Source organism: Protopterus annectens, chromosome 5.part0, assembly GCF_019279795.1.
Source record: "Protopterus annectens isolate FY-2018-M chromosome 5.part0, PAN1.0, whole genome shotgun sequence".
Lineage (NCBI taxonomy): Eukaryota > Metazoa > Chordata > Ceratodontiformes > Protopteridae > Protopterus > Protopterus annectens.
This window is the reverse complement of record NC_056735.1, coordinates 44855863-44873182: the sequence shown is the minus strand read 5'-3', so window position 1 is coordinate 44873182 and position 17320 is coordinate 44855863. Positions and strand designations below refer to the sequence as shown.

At 44.9% G+C, this 17320-nt stretch overlaps 1 protein-coding gene across 2 annotated transcripts in view; it reads right to left on the bottom strand.

Annotated features, from left to right (window-relative positions):
- Nucleotides 1–17320, bottom strand: part of ACP6 (acid phosphatase 6, lysophosphatidic) — a 725976-nt gene that overhangs the window by 101979 nt on the left and 606677 nt on the right. Inside the window, exon 9 of one of the 2 annotated variants that reach the window (XM_044072107.1) lies at nt 7005–7182. In XM_044072107.1, the coding sequence (XP_043928042.1) occupies nt 7005–7182 (178 nt within the window). The remainder of the gene's footprint in view (nt 1–7004; nt 7183–17320) is intronic. The other variant, XM_044072108.1, reaches the window with a different exon arrangement.

Here is a 17320-nt window from a genome sequence, read left to right as displayed (position 1 = left end):
TGTTCCTCTTCAAAATCTGAATAAACAGATTCCTCAGAATCCTGTTCTGTCAGTATTTCAGGAGAAAGGTATTTTCCTTTTAGAAGGTGTGGCCTGACTACCCCTGATAAGGGTGATAAGATCCTCCGCCATTTTAAGCATTTGAGGTTGGGGTGGTGGAGCAGGAGTAAAATGGTGGCTAGAGGTAGTTTACCTAGGAGTAGCCTTGCTTCTAGGCCTAAGAGTATCCATCGTTCTGAGAAAAATGGTAGTTGGAGGAGAAGACATCACTTTTTGTCTAGATTTAGTAGTGCGAAAAACCTCCTCAGAAGCCGGTGCCTGCGTTGTGGCTCCGGACCCAACCACGGCAGAGACAACCAAAGGCTCGGAAGACGAAGAAGATTTCTGTGGCATACCGGACTCCGAAATGGTCTCAGTAGAGGCCTGCAATGGCATGGAATCGGGCATCAGGGGCTGCAAAGGTGCCTCACTGAATTCCGGAGAACTGACAACTGCTTAGCAGTAGAGTCATTGGAAGGCTTACCCTTGTGTGGTCTGTCTCTATCTTTATCCTTACATTTTTTGGAATGTCTATGGATTGTTGGCTGATGAACACCATTTCAAAATGTGAAGATGGAAGACAAAAATACCTGGCTACAATAAGAGCTCTACGATGAATGGTTCTCGTGTTTATGAAGGCACAGAACCGGCAACGGGGGACGTTGTGGTCTGGGATTAAACAATTGACGCAGTATGAATGGAAGTCTCAGTGTGGTATTTGCTTTCCAGAGGCGAGACAATTGTTAACTTTTTCAGACATCGGTTAGTGCAAGAAAAAAGGATCCCCAATCGAGTACTTAGCTTTAGACGTTTTCAGCTGTAATTCAAACTCTGGTACTGACTGACTGGCACACTTGCAAACTGCTTCTGCTACGGGCTCCACGGCAAGAAAGACTGATGTAATGGCATTGGCTGCCTTCCTTTATACCACTGACGACCTGACGTCAGGCAGGAAGCGACAGCAGGGGTAACCCACAGGTGATGACTGCAACAGTGAAACATGAAGAAAGTACAGTTTTGTACCTACCATAAATGTAGATGTCCGATAGATATGCAACTGCAGTCTTAACATATGGGTTGTCCTGCCTCAGGCAGCCCTCGGTCGGCCGAATTCCAAAGTCTGGGTCCGGCGTCGGCTGGTGTTGCCTCCTCTCCGACGTCACAATGGCTGGAGTATAAAGGCATCGGCCGATGCCATCTTCTTCAGTGTTACTTGCCCCAGATGCCAGGTGCCCTCCTAGGAAGGCTAAATTTGGTGAATGGATAAACAATTCCAGACATGCACAACAGTAATAAACAGATACACCATAGGAGATACCCCCAGCTAAAGGAACAGGGGGAATGGACCCAAATGAAGGAAAAGAGGGGAAGGAGGGAGGGAAAATCTGACTGCAGTTGCATATCTATCGGACATCTACATTTATGGTAGGTACAAAACTGTACTATGTCCTTCAAGAATGCAACTGCAGTCATAACATATGGGTTGAATACCATAGCCAAGCTGGGGGTGGATGGAGCTAAGAAAAGGATGGTGTAGCTAAAATGCCCTGCAGGACTGCCGAAGCAAAGCCTGCTCGGGATCTGGAGTATAAAGGCAGGTTGTAGTGTTTGGTAAATGTATGCACGGAGCTCCATGTAGCAGCCTCTAGAATGTCCTTTGTAGCCACTCCTCTTAGGAAAGCTGTGGATGTGGCTATAGCTCTGGTGGAATGTGGCCTAATATTGGCTGGCACACCTTTTCCATGAAAAGAGTAACAGAATCTGATGCAGTGACCAATCCATTTTGATATTGTTTGTTTGGAGATTGCTTTTCCTTGTACTCCAGCAGCATAGGCTACAAACAGCTGGTCAGACTTTCTGGTGGCCTTAGTTCTGTCCAAGTAGTAGTGCAGTTGCCTGTGTATGTCCAAGGTATGTAGCAGTCTTTCCCCTCTATTTTGAGGATTGGGGAAGAAAGTAGGAAGGTGAATAGCTTGATTTAGAGACACCCTGGAAATTACCTTTGGCATGAAAGAAGGATTTGTCCTTAGAGAGACTCTGTCCTGATGAAAAATGAGGAAAGGAGGTACTGCCATGAGTGCCCGTATCTCCGAGACTCTTCTTGCTGATGTGACTGCCAATAGAAAAAACTTTTTCCATGATAGAAATTGTATCTCTGAGGTTGCTGCTGGCTCAAAGGGAGGAAGAGTTAATTTTTCCAATACAAAATTGAGGTCCCATGCAGGTATTGGTTGTTTTCTGGGAGGCTTGATATTCTTTATCCCTCTCAGGAACTGTCTTAGCAAAGGATGCAAGAACACTGGTGGATCACAATTGTATCTTGCTGAGATTGCTGAGGCATGAATCTTTATGGAAGAATATGAGAGTCCAGAATGAAACATTTCTGCCAAGTATTCCAATATCTGAGGTATACTCAGTACTGTTGTATCCTGACCCCTGTTGGCAGCCCAGATGCTGAATCTCTTCCACTTGGCTGAATAGGCTTTTCTGGTGGATGGTCTGCGTGCTTCCAATAAGATGTCCTGAACTGCCTTGGAAAGATTGGAAGCGGAAGGTGTTAAAGTAATCTCCAGGCTGTCAGATGTAATGTTTTCAGGTTTTGGTGAACAGTCCTGTAGTTGTGTTGTGTTAGGAGCAGGGGCTATAGGGGCAGAGGCCATGGTTTGGTCCGAGCTATGCTCAACAGCAATGGGTACCAGTGTTGCTTTGGCCAGTCTGGAGCTATCAAAATGCCTGTTGGTTGTTCTGCTTTGATCTTCAGGATCACCTTGGTCAACAGTGGCAGAGGAGGAAATGCATAAATTTTTAGGGAATTCCAGCTGAAGGAGAGAGCATCCGTTGTACAGGCTAGTGCATGGTGGGTCCTGGTACAGAACTTTTCCAGGTGATGATTCATGTGAGACGCAAATAGATCTATGTCCGGTCTTCCCCATGTCTTTGTTATTTGTGAGAAAATATGGGGATGCAGCATCCATTCGTGTGGATCCAAGAAATTTCTGCTCAGCTTGTCCGCCAGTACATTGCCCTTGCCTGGCACAAACTGGGATTGCAGGTGTATCTTCAGACTCAGTGCTTTTCCCCAGAGAATCATTGTTAGTCTGCAGAGGGGATATGAATGAGTCCCTCCCTGCTTGTTTATATACCACATGACGGTGGTGTTGGCTGTCCTTATTAGTAAATGTCCTTGCTGCAGTGATTTTTCGAAACTCTCGATTGCATGTATCACTGCCAGCATCTCTTTTTGGTTTATGTGCAGATGTCTTTCCTTTGGTGTCCATTGACCTTGAACGCATCTGCCCTCCATGTGCGCCCCCCATCCATGATCTGAGGCGTCTGTTGTAATAATTTGACCTGCTTGAGGTCTGTTGAAAGACATGCCTTTGTTTAATTGACTTGCTTGAGCCCACCACAAGAATTCCTTTTGCAGGCATGGAATAAGTGGGATTACGTCCTCTAGGCTTTGGCTGTGTTGGGACCATAAGCTTTTCAAATACCATTGCAGCTTTCTCATATGAAGTCTTGCCAAAGGTATCAGAAGAATGCATGATGCCATGAACCCCAGGGCCTGCAGGAGTTTCCTTGCAGTCAGCTGGGAGAGCTGTGCTAGGCCTTTGAAGTACTCTGGTAACTGCTGTTGTTTTTCCTCTGTGAGGTAGGCCATTTGTGTTTGTGTGTCCAGTTTGGCTCCTAGGAAAATAATCTGTTGGGATGGCAGTAGCCTTGATTTCTGAACGTTGACTGTGTATCCCAAGGCCTTTAGTAATTGCATGACATAGTCCAAGTTTTTGATTAAGGTTTGTCTGTTGTCTGCTTGTATGAGGCAGTCGTCCAGGTAGGGGTATATTTGAATTCCCTGGAGTCTGCAGTGTGCCACTACTGATGCCAGGCATTTCGTGAACACTCTGGGTGCAGTAGATAAGCCAAACGGCAATGCTGAGAATTGATAGTGCTCTGTCCCTGCAAGAAATCTGAGGTATCTTCTGCAGCTTTGTCTGATTGGGACATGCAGGTATGCCTCCTTGAGGTCCAGAGTGACCAGCCAAGACCCCTTGCCCAGCATGGGAAGGAGTTGCTGTAACGTCAGCATTTTGAACTTTGGCACAATGAGAAAGGTATTTAGAGTAGACAAGTCCAGTATAGGCCTCCATTTGTTTTCCTTTCTTGGAACAAGGAACAGTCTTGAATAGAATCCCTGGCTTTGTTCCTGGGGAGGTACCTTTTCTATTGCTTTTATAGTTAATAGCTTTGAAACTTGAATGAGTGCCTCTGCTCTTTGATGGTGTGGCAGGTTTGGCATGCCTTGTCTTGTAGGTAAAGTATGGAAGTGGAATCTGTAACCCTTGTCTATTAAATCCAGAATCCAACTGTCCTTGGTTAAGATATGCCAGTTCTTTGAGAATAAGGATAATTTTCCGCCCAAGGGTGCTTCTCTCTGAGCCCTTGTAGGTGGTATGAAAGTCAAGTCATTGTGATTGTACTTGTGGTGCAGCTGGACTGGCTGCAGCACTTCTTTGATTTGTAGGTTGCCATTGGCGTCCCCTGTAGGAGCCTCGGTACTGGCCTCGGCCTCGGCCACGCCTGTTCTTTCCCCTTTGAAACTTGTCCGAGTCTGGGAAGGACCAATTCTTTGAAGGCCAGTTTCTACTGAATCTGGGTGGCTGAACCTGGAGGAAATCCTTGACTGTCTGTACTGACTTAGCTTTTTCCTCAATGGATTTCAACACATCTTGTGCATTAGCGCCAAAAAGCTTCTGTATTTACAGAGGTGCATCAAGTAACTTTACATTGACATGGTCTGGCAGTGGCTGATCTTTTAACCAAGTATGTCTACGTATCACAGCCCCAGTCATAGCTGCCCTACATGAAGCTTCCAATGCATCATAACCACACTGAAGAAAATGATTGTTAACCTGCTGAGTGTTATGTATGTGATCCTGCAATGCCTTTCTGTCAATAGGCTCAGGAGAGGCTAACTTTTTCTGTAAATCATCCAGTAAAAAATCCTGGTACTGAAACATATGAAAAAGGCAGTTAAGAGACCTCATGGCTAGGGTGGTAGAGGTATAAACTTTTTTACCCCATCTCTCCATAGACCTAGCTTCCCTATCCGCTGGCAAAGGATTCTTGGCAGTGGAGGTAGCCACTCCCTTGGGACCCTGTGAAATAGTTTCTAAATCCACGGTGTGGGCCTTAAAGAGATGTTTGTGAGTGTCAGGGACTCTGTAATATCTGTCTGGCTTGACAGGAGCAGGGGGGAGAGAGTCAGGGCTAGCACTGGAATCGGAGAAAACATCATCCAAAACATCCATCACAGGAGGAATAGCTAAAGGTCTGTGCTGGGGAAGTTTTAGAAAGGTACGGAGCCTTTTCCTGGAATCAGAGAATTCCTGACCCTGCCATTGGAAATGTTCCCTCATTGAGTGCAGGACTTCACCAAAAGAGAAATCCTCTGGAGGAGAGGCAGAGGGAATTGATTCCTCAGCATCAGAGTCCTCATAGGCCTGGAATGATTCTTCTTGAATATCTGAATGCTCAGAATCCCCAGAGGCCTCATCTGAAGAGAGGGTTTCAGTCTGCTCAGTTCTAGGCCTTTTTTCTGCAGGAGGCTGAGAACCTCTGTCTGGGTGAGGCTGAGACCCCCTGATAAGGGAAATAAGGTCTGCAGCAAGAGACATGATCTGTTTATCAGAAGAGGGGGCCTGGACAGCAGGTTTAGGATGGGCCTTGGCCTGGCTGGTGGCCTTAGCACGTGCAAAGGCCTGGATGGACATAGATACAGGAGGTCTAGCAGCCCCACGTGCAGGAGTGACCTTGTCCACCGGAATAGTGTCGGGTAAATCAAGAACTGCGGTATCCGGAGGAAAATCAACAACCGGCACCAGAGAGGTCTCCGGGACCGAAGGACTAGTCAACGCTGCGTCATCGGCCTGGAGCGGCTGGATTACCGCTTCTGCAGGGACCGAAGCACTAGCGGAGGGTCTAGGAGTAGTATCGGTGGAGGACGCGGGCCGAGGATGCCGGTCCCGGTCCTTCCGTTTTTTGGAAGATTGAGCTGTCGGTTGATCCGACGGCATGGTATATGCGAATGATTCGCCGAAAAAGTCTTCAGCAAATTCTGCCGGCGCCTGAGAGTGCACTTATTAAAGCAAGCACAGGCAGCACAGGCCGAGACGTCGTGGTCTGGGCCCAGGCAAGGAAGACAGTAAGAATGGAAGTCCTTATGAGGTATTTGTTTACCACAAGACAAACAATTATTAACTTTCTCAATTTGTTCTGACATCGGCTGAGGCAAGAAAAAATGTTCCCCAACGGGGTACTTCGCTTTAGATGACTTCGGTACTGAAAACACAGGAGCTGACCGACCGGCACTTGCGAACTGCTTCTGCTTCGGGCACCGCGCGGCAAGAAAGACTGAAGAAGATGGCGTCGGCCGATGCCTTTATACTCCAGCCGTTGTGACGTCAGAGAGGAGGCGACACCAGCCGACGCCGGACCCAGACTTTGGAATTCGGCCGACCGAGGGCTGCCTGAGGCAGGACAACCCATATGTTATGACTGCAGTTGCATTCTTGAAGGACATCATCTTACCACTTTGTAAAACGTGTCACAAAAAGTGTAGTTTTAATTTCTGGTAACAATGCAATGCAGACACATGACTCCAAAAAAAAGAACACTAGCTTTGGGCTTATTTCAAAACTAAGCAGACATGATAAACTTCTCCCGCATGACCACCTAACACCTTGCTCCTGGGTGGTGCCACATTTGCACCATCTAGACTCTTCTTGTAGGTGTAGTGATCACTCCCTGCTGTCTTGCACCAAATGTTTGGACCTGAAACTCATTAGTGTCTCTGGTACTTGCATAAAAGTACGGAATGACTGGAAAAGAGCCAACCAAAGAAGTCTGAACTTACCTGTAGGAAACTGTGACAAAAGAAAGTTATGGAATTGTAAGCAGACTCTTACCTCTCCTAGGTACAAGACTCTGACATAATGTTCCTTAGTGAGCTGATGTTGGTACAGCTCTAGTGTAAGCTCTGCTCCGAAAGGTGGCCAATTCATATCAGATATCCCCAAAGCCATCATACAAGGTACAAGGGTAGTATCATGGGTTGAATACAAGAACATCTTTACGTTGTTACTGCTGGGACAAAAAAAAAAAAAAAAAACAGTGAAACTAAAAGTTGAGTAAATACTAGATATGTATATCAAAATTCACCAATTATATTCAGCTCGGCTGCAGTTTTAAAGATTTAAAAGTACAGACAGAAGCAAAAAGACAGTGCTGTTGCTGTAATAATTGTTTTGTGCACATAAACACTCCTTCACTCATTCTATAACTGAATATGCAGTTTGCTAACACAATTTGCTGCTGAAAATCATACAGGTTATTTATAAATCAATTACTCAACATATACATATCTGTTTAGATTTGCACTTGATTTTAAGTGAACGGGTACGCATTAAATCCTTCTGAGCCCTACCTCAGGCTTAACAGTATAAGTGGCTAAGTATCCTCTGCACATCTGAGAAGGACACAGCCTGGAATGGTTTATCGTACTTCTAAACCAGCTCTAAATTGATGATCTGAATGCCTACTTTATGATTTTTTTAATTATACTCTGAACATACTGTATCACTCTACGGTTGTGTACCTAGGGTATCAAACCCACAGCTTCAGTGTGGTTTAGTTGTCACTGCATGCATGTACTACACAGCAGAACCTTACTCTTGTCCTGTGAACATTCATCTGTATTATGTATAACCATATTAACTGTACATTCAAATGTTTTTAAGTTCATATTTTAAACAGAGTATATATCATTTGATCCAAACAGCAGTTTCACTGAATCACAAGTCAATGAAAAAATTGAATGAAAACACATTTCATTGAAAACACGACACTAACAAGTATGTATATCTCCAAACTTTTTTTGTTTGTTTTTTTGTAGAGGGGTGAGCCTCCTTGTATGTACTAACCCCACAGTCACAGAACTGTAAAGAAAAGAGGAATCACTGTTGGCACACAAACACAAATGTCTAGAGATGAAAGTAGAACATGACAGGGCAGCGACAAGGTAAAATGGAATTCTACACAAATTTGCCTTGTAATTCCTATGATCTCTAAACTCCACCAGCAGTGATGGCCTTTAAGTTTTCGATGAATTGTGATTCATCCAAATGCACTTTCAGTAAAATGAGTATTTAATTATTTTTTTCCAGTCACTTGTGATTTAGTGAAACACAATTAGATTAAATGAATTCTACCCCTTAAACATTAGGTATCAGAAATATTTATCCTTAGAGATCATCTTATGTATGTGATAATTTCACTGTATGCATGTAAGCGTCTTTGACTTTGGCCTAGGCTGTCATTGAAAAGGGTACTCAGACCAGTTCACTCACTTGGTTAACAAACTTTAAATAAATACGCAAACAAGCAACCAAACAAATAAGAATGCACTGTTGAGTAATTTTTTTTCAGCTACATAGTTTATTGCCATATGTAAACATATAAATGCATACAAAAAGAGGTATATGCATATACGTATGCATACATTATAAACTTGATTGCACAACTACATACAGTTAGGGTTTCATTGTAATTTCAATATTAAGGTCCAACATTCTGCTATATAACTGCATCCATTTCTCCTTCTCAAGCTATACGAAAGTTGACGTGCACAAGAAGTAGGTACAATTTAGTGGGAGACAGAAGTTTTCTCAAGACATGCAACTCAACAAAAAAGCCAGCATGGATGAACAATAGCTTGTGCATAAAAATGTGATAACACTTAAGTCCAAAAGATATAGGAAATATCTGGCAGCAAAGTCTTGCAAAATTTCTTATGAAAAAAATGATTGTGCAGTTCAGTAGCTGTAGTCATTTTATACAGCTGAAAACAAGATTCCCATTTACTTTCAAAGGATATCAGCAACTTCAACATGCAAAGCGACATGAAAAGAGATTGAGATGTCTACCACATCTGGCATCCAAAGAAGGTTAGCCTAACATTATCAGCAGATTAATTCAAATGATGGAAACTTGTAACAGTTTCATCAAACATCCTCTTTGGGAGAAGGGCCTCCTGCATGCTGAGGGAAGTTCAGCTGTATAGGTTGCACTTATCATAGTTGTAGATGTTTGAGTTCCTCACTGCTGCAGTAGCCTTTGGCTATTTAGGTTGTTCCCTGACTAGGGGAGAACAATTGGCCAGCTTCACAAATCTCTGGCTCACTCAAACACTGGCCGCTGTTTGGACACCCCAGACGAGGGAAATCAGCAGTCATAATGAAGATGTATTCAGGACTTTCTTGCCCTTACAGAGAGAAGAGCTTACTCATCCTGAACCTCTAAAAAATTATTTACCCAGGCGGTTATAACAAATGGCAAAAGCAGAGGACAGCCATCTCAAAACCACCAATTTTGACATGAGTTTTCCCTTGTTTGCCCCATCATAAGCAAACACCTGACGTGGTTTTCTAAAGGACTTTGTTCTGTCATGATAGTACCTGAGCTGCCTGTGCATCTCCAGAGTATGCAGAAACTCTCCCCCTTGATTCTGATGATCTGAACAGTACACTTGAGATTGATGATTTGTTTCAGAATAAACTCTGAAACAACTTTAGGCATAAATGAGGGATTTGTTCTTAATGAGACCCCTAGCTCTATGGAAGAGCAGACAGGGTTCACCCACCATAACAGCTTACAACTTCGGAACTCTTCTTGTAGATGTCACAGCAACAGTACAGTCTTCCATGTGATGAACTTTAAATTTGCTTGATGAGCTGGTTCAAAGGGAGACAAAGTTAACTTTTTCAGAACAAAGTTAAGATCCCAACAAAGGGCAACCTGTGTACGAAGAGGTCTCAGATGTAAAACTTCCTTCAGAAACTGTTCTAGTATTAACAGAAAAGAAAGTGGAGGATCCATGGACAAACATAATGATGTACCTTAATAGAGGAAAAGGATTGGCCAGAGGATGGTAACTCTCAAATATTTAAGCACCAGTGGTACATAATCCCTGATGGGACCTTGGTTACTGGCGAGATACCAACTAGAAAATCTTTCCCAGTTGCCAGTACAAGATTTCCTGGTAGCAGGTTCTCTTGCCTCCTTTAATACCTGCTGCACATCTTCAGGAAGGAGGCATTCAGGCAGTTAGCTGGCAATGAGACAAGGGAGTGTATCAAACTGCCCCCGTCTTGTTTGAGTAGGTCCAGTTTGTGAGGAAGCTTGTGATAATTGATCTTGGCCAATTTCATAAGAAGGGAAAAAAAGAAGTTATGTCTTACCATAACATTCCATCTGAGTTATTTTATCTTCGTTTATTCATTACTGTTGGGATTCGGTTCCGACCTTGAAACCGAGCCGGCCTTTTTTTCAAGCTTGCGTCAGCCACAAACCTCTTGAGCTAAGATTTTACCCATCATGCCCCTCTCCCTATTACCTCAGATCTAGTTTTCAAGTTGGAAAAATGAAGCCGAGGCTACCTCTGTTCAGACATGACCTAACAAATGGAAAGAAGGACAAATGAGATCCACCAGAAACCTTCGGAGGGGGAAGGCGGGTGGGCCGTAATGAATAAACGAAGATGAAAACTCAGATGGAACATTATGGTAAGACATAACTTCTTTATCTGATGTTGTTAATCTTCATTTATTCCTTACTGTTGGGACAGAGTCCCCAGCTATCTTGTTCCCTGGGCGGCCCTATGGAAGGACATTCCGGAGCACCACAGAACCAAAAGAAGCTCTGCCTCTGGAAGCCAAGTCCAATCTGTAATGAGCAATGAAGGTATGAGACTTAGCCCAGGTTGCGGCTGCACAAATGTCATTCAAAGATGTTCTAGCATGGAAGGCTACAGAAGTTGACACTGATCTTGTAGAGTGAGCCTTTACTCTGCCAGGTAAAGGGGTACCATTCTTTCCATAAATGAAAGTAATATAATTTCTCAACCAAGTAGCTAAAGTGACTTTAGAAACTGGACAACCTAATCTGGATTCAGAAAAGGCCAAAAACAGCTGGTCAGATTTTCTATTAAATTTAGTCCTGTCTAGGTAAAAACTAATTTGTCTATGTACATCCAAGGTATGCAGGCAATATTCCCCACTGTTAGAATGATTAGGGAAGAACACTGGCAAATCAATAGTCTGATTGATAGACAACTCAGAAATGACCTTGGGCAAGAAGGTCGGATTGGTCCTTAATGAATGTGAAAGATGAGGTAGGGGAGTTTGCTAGACAAGGTCTGTAATTCAGAAATATGTCTGGCAGAAGTAATAGCAACTAAGAACAAAGTTTTCTATGACAGATACTTTGGATTACAGGTAGATACAGGCTCAAAAGGCGAAGTTGTCAACTCTTGAAGGACTAAGGCCAGGTCCCAAGGTTGAACAGGTTCTCTGAATGGAGGCTTTAGTTGGGTTACGCCCTTCAGAAAGGTCTTACAAAGTTTGTGTGACATTACGGAAGAACCCTGGAAGACATTATGAAAATTAGAAATTGCAGTCAAATGAACACGAACTGTGGAGGCTACTACCCCCACTTTAAAAAGGTCTGAAAGAAATTCTAGTACAATAGAAACATGGCTGTAAAAGGGTCTGTTTGTTTATCTTGTAACCAGAGAGAAAACCTCTTCCATTTACTGCAGTAGAGTAGTCTGCTGGATGATCTATCAGAATGTCATGCATAGGGGAAGATAGGTCCTGCTGCCTGGCAATCATTGGAAGTGGATAAACCAAGCTGTCAGTTTCAGGCTGGATAGGTTTGGATGAACCAGATTCTGTGGGTGAGAGATCAACTCTGGAGTTGGACTGAGAATCCATGGTCGATCTAGCAGATGAGGCCACAGGAAGGGAAAGCAAACTTGTCGAGGAAAATATGGAGCAATGAGGATCACTTTCCTCTTCAACCAACATGCTTTCTTGTGGAACAGGGGAATGAGGGGTATCGGAGGACAGGCATATAGCAGACCCGAGGGTCAATTGTGGATTAGAGCATCTCTCGGTGACTGTCCCTGAGGGGGGAATCGGGGCAAAGTAGTTGCTGCACTTGTGATTGGAAGGGGACGCAAATAGGTCGTAGCAAGGCTGACCTCAGAGGTCGAAATCTTCGCCACCACTAGAGGATTGAGAGACCACTCATGAGGCTGTAGAATGCATCTGCTCAACTTGTCTGTTATCATGTTGGAGCTCCCGGGAATGTGCGTCACTATCAGAAAACAGTTGGAGGCTATCGCCCATTGCCATATTCTCATGGCCTCGTGACAGAGTGGGTATGATCTGGTTCCGCCTTGTTTGTTGATGTACCAGACTACTGACATGTTGTCTGACTGAACTGCAATAATCCCTGATGGAAGGATTGATTGGAATGCCTGCAATGCTAGTGGCACCACCCTCAGTTCTAGGACATTGATATGCAGATGGGCCTCCGCCTGTGACTAAGTGCCCTGGATTGTCTTTCCCTGAAACAGCCCCCCCACCCCATCAGGGAGGTGTCCGTGGTCACTGTGGTGTTGGGCTGATGAGGGATGAAGGGGCGAGACCACTGGTGAGGGTTGTTTGACATCCACCAGAGCAAGTCCTGTTTGAAAATCTTGGTTATTCAAATTGGAAAAGATAAGGGGTGCTGGGATGGGTACCACTGAGTAAGAAGCAGCCACTGAAAAAGCCTCATGTGTAGCCTTGCTAGATGGACTACGGTGATGGAGGCTGCCATCGATAACAGCAGTTGAAGAACGGATCGAGCTGAGGCTAGATTTTGTGAAAGTATTGCCTGAACATGTTTTTTGATCCTCTGAATTCTGTGATCTGGTAGAGAGGCTGTACAAGTCATTTTGTCCAGAATCACTCCAATGTACTCTAATGAGTGACTCGGAGTAAGGTTTGACGTCTTCCAGTTTATCAATATTCCGAGCTGCTGTGCAGTGTTTAGGGTGTAAGTCAAGGCCTGATCCAGTAGATGTCTTGCTGGGGCAGTAATGAGCTAGTCGTCTAGGTAGGGAAACACCTGGAATCCTTGAAGCTGCAGGTGAGTTGTGACTACTGCCATGCACATTGTGAACACTCAGGGAGGGGGCTGTAGAGAGTCCAAAGAGCAGTACGTGAAACTGGTAATGACTGGCTCCCACCTGGAAGCGAAGATATCTTCTTGAGCACCTTTCCATCTATATGCGGTAGTATGTGTCTTGAAGATCTATGGAGCACATCCAATCTTTTTCCAAAAGTGGAAGTATAGACTGAACTGTGACCATCTGGAATTGTTCTGTCTTTATGAATTTGTTTAAGGCGCTGAGATCTAGAATTAGTCTCCAGTCCCCTGTCTTTTTTGACACCAAAAAGAATCTTGAATAGAAGCCGGATCCTGTCTGGTCGGGGGGACTGTTTGGATGACTCTTTTTTGAAGCAGCTCTGATATCTCTATAGCTGCAGCTTTCCTTTGACTGGGTGGTATGTCGGGTAAGCTTCTGGGTAAGGGGAGAGTGAATAAGAAAGGAATATGGTACCCTCTGGTGATGGGCCTTTGTACTCAGGCATCTGTGGTTATGGTTTGCCAGGCAGAAGGGAACAAGGAAAAACGACCTCCGACTGCTTCCAGAGGAAAGCAATCTGGCTGTTCCTCAGGAACACTGATAGGGCTGTCCAGAGAAAGATTCCCTGGAACCCTGGTTTCGTGGATCTCCCCTGCCCCGAAAGGGGGGGTCTTAAGTTAGAACCACCCCACCTCTAGGGGAAAACTCGGCCTGAGAGTGACGAAAAGGTCCCTGAGACTTTTTGTGGCATATTTTCCCACTCTTCTGATTCCTAGAACAGAACCGCTGAGGAGAAGATAAATGGACACTCACGACAGATAGGGTCTTACCGTCCTGTTCACATCTGGCCAATGTATCTTTTACCTTAAACCCAAACTAAGTAGTTGTTGGGGGGACTGTTTGGATGACTCAATAGGGGCGTTAAGGAAGGAAGCCTTGAAGGGATCTGCAAAGTCACAAAGGTGCATCCAGGCATGGCACCTCATGACTATGCCTGCACCCACAGCTCTCGCTGCTCCCTCAGTAGCATGTAATATCAAATGCTTTGAGGAATTGGAAACCAATTCTAGGATTGCTAACTGAGAGGCCACCTTGTCTCAGACCTCATCAGAAACTGCTCCTGCCAAGGTCTCAGAGAGTTTGGACACCAAGTCTCTCTGTAGCCTTGTGAAATGTGCCAGGTAGTTCAAGGACATAACAGCAAAGGTCGATGATGCAAAGACTCACGTCCTAATCTGTCCACCTCCCAGGAATCCTTACTGGGCAGGTGAACAGTCTGGCTCTCCTCTGCCAGTTCCTTCTTTGTAACGGCAGCCACCACCATGGCGTCTACTGGGAGAACTTTCGACCAATGGGAGCATTCTTCTGGGGGAGAAAGGAGTTTGTCCGGCCTACGAGGTATGGCTTCCACAGAGCCTGGTGCCTTCCACGCTCACTGCATGATGAGCTTGACGAGCTCATCAGCAGGTGGGGTAACCCAGGAGGTAGGGGGCCGGGCACAAAAAACCTGCAGGAACACACTCCTCTGAGGAAGGGTTAGAGGACTTCAATTCACCCCTCTGCTTTACAATTTCGAGGATGTCACCAAAGGAAACCTCAATAACCAAAAAAGAGCACCAAAGTTGTGAGTCCTCAGTATTACTTTAATAAGTTAAAATAAATGTTGAGCGCTTTCATCAAAAAGTTTGACTTCTTCTGAAGAAGTCAAACGTTTTGATGAAAGCGCTCAACATTTATTTTAACTTATTAAAGTAATACTGAGGACTCGCAACTTTGTTGCTCTTTTTTGTTATTCAGTTTTTCTTGGAGCACTAACTGCACCAACTATTTGGTTCTTGTGTCTAACCAAAGGAAACCACGTCAGAAGGGGAACGTGGGGACCCCTCCCCTGCCATCGTAATCTGTGTCTTTGGTAAATGACTCTTCCGTGGAGTCCATGTGCTTCCTCTTACACATAGTCTTGTGGTGGACTTCCTCAGTGGGAGATTCTGGGGAAGGCTGCAAGGATGAGGTCTCCAGGGGGAGAATGGCCCAAGACTCTTCCGCCTGGTGTCCGGGGTTGTGACTTGAGACAGCTGAGGCACAAAGGAAGTAGCAGTCTCCGACAGTGGTGGCCAAGAAGCAGCAGCCAGTGTCCTCTCCAAGGCCTGGAAGGTTGGCCTGCCCGAGGAGGGATGCCTCGAAACCTCCACAGAGGTCGATGGAGTATAGGTAGGAGTCTGTGGAGAAGGGTGATTAACTCCAGAGGGGAGAGACACTTTTGAAGGGGGAGGAATTCCTCTGGCCAAAAGCAGCTGGTCTATAAGACGTACCACATCATGTTCAGAAAGGCTTCTGGTAGTCCTCACTGAAAGCCCTGAAGGCAATTCGGGCCTGTCCAAAAAGGGGCTAGCACGACCACTGGAAAAAGGTGTCTGTATAAGTAATGTCTGCACTGAAACTGGCGGTGTTTGTATAGTCTACGCCCCTAAAGCCGGCGCAGAAGGGTTATGCACCAAAATCAATGGTGCGGAAGATTCCTGCACGGAGAACGGTGTCATCAAAATTGGAGTTGTCTGCACCGAAACCATCAGTGCCGAAAAGACCTGCACCGAAGAAATTGTTGGTGCCGAGGGGGGTCTGCGCCGAGAAAACTGTCGGCACCAAAGGCACCTGTGCCAAGAAAACTGTCGGCGCCGAAGATGTCTGCACCACAAAACTGGATGGTACCAAAGGAGTCTGCACTGAGACTTCAGTCGGTGCCAAAGCTGACTGCGCCGATATACCAATCGGTGCCAAGGAAGTCTGCTATGAACTAGTCGGTGCCGTAGTAGTCTGCACCATGAAGGCTGATGTCTGTATCGAAAGCAATAGTGTAGAGGGGCTAGCAGACATACATCGGAGACAGAGTCAAGTGAGTCGGTGCTGAAGCAGCCGTTGGCACCAACCACTGACAATTTAGCCTTCTTATTTTTCAATTTCTTAGGGTCTCCGGAGGAAGATGATGGAAGAGACTTAGAACTTTTTTGTTGTTTGAGAGGAAGAGATGACTCCTGCAACCCAGAAATAGCCTTGCAGAAAGAGGTCTTAATGAGACCGTTTAGTACTAGTTTATTTTTACGTTCGTTTAAAGTCCAGGCAGAAAAACCTTTACAAATCTGACAGGGCAGCTTCACTGTGAAATGAGGCAAGCCCAAACAGTAAACACTCAAGTCATGTGTGTCAGAATGAGGCAGTTTGTGTCCGCACTCTAAACACCTGTTAAAACCTGGACTCCCTTTCTTCTCAGACATTATATCCACAAAATATTCAAAAACTAGACACACACAAACTGTAGCAAGGCCCAAGGGAGGGTGAGGAAAGGCTACCAACAAAGGTAGTAGAAGGTACCAAAAAGGTACAAGCAATAAAGAATAAGAAGATACGACTTAAAAAAGTTGAAAAACTAAATATACACTTAGCTGGAGAGGAACGGCTCAACACGGCTGAACAGCAATGCGGCAAACAAGATCTGAGGTAACAGAGAGAGGGGCATGATGGGTAAAATCTTAGCTCAAGAGGTTTGTGGCTGATGCGAGCTTGAAAAAAAGGTCGACTTGGTTCCGAGTTTGGAACCAAATCCCAACAGTAAGGAATAAACAAAGATTAACAACATCAGATCTAAAGTTACCTGGGCCCAAATGAAGTCACCACAATGATCTTTGGGGAATCCTTCTGAATCTTCAGAATTACTCTGCATGTCAGTGGAAAGGGTGGAAAGACATACAGGAACATTCCTGACTAAGGGAAAGAAAAAGCATCTGTTTTCCAGGTTTGCTTGCAAAGAGTCCTATAGCTGATTTTGTTTAGTTGTCTGTTTTGAAATGCATCAAACAGATCTAACTGGGGTGTTCCTACAACTGGATCAATTCCTGGAAGACCCCCTTTGTTCAATTTTCATTTGTGATGGTCTGTCCTGGTTCTTCTCATCTTATCTGCCAATATATTTTACTCTGACTGAATGTAAGATGCTAAGAGGGGGTTAAGGAGTGCTGAATAGCCACCACCCAAGCCATCACAGCCTGCACAGAGGGTACAACCTGGTGCCCCCTTGCTTGTTTATGTTCCACATCACTGTGGTGTTGTCTGGAATCACCTGATGAGGTCCTGGGGACCATAGATGATGGAGATTTTAAGGTATGGACCACAGTCAACATCTCTTTAACAGTGATGCACTTTGGTATATATGATGAGATCTGCAGGCCTTATATCTTTACCCCCACAAAAACC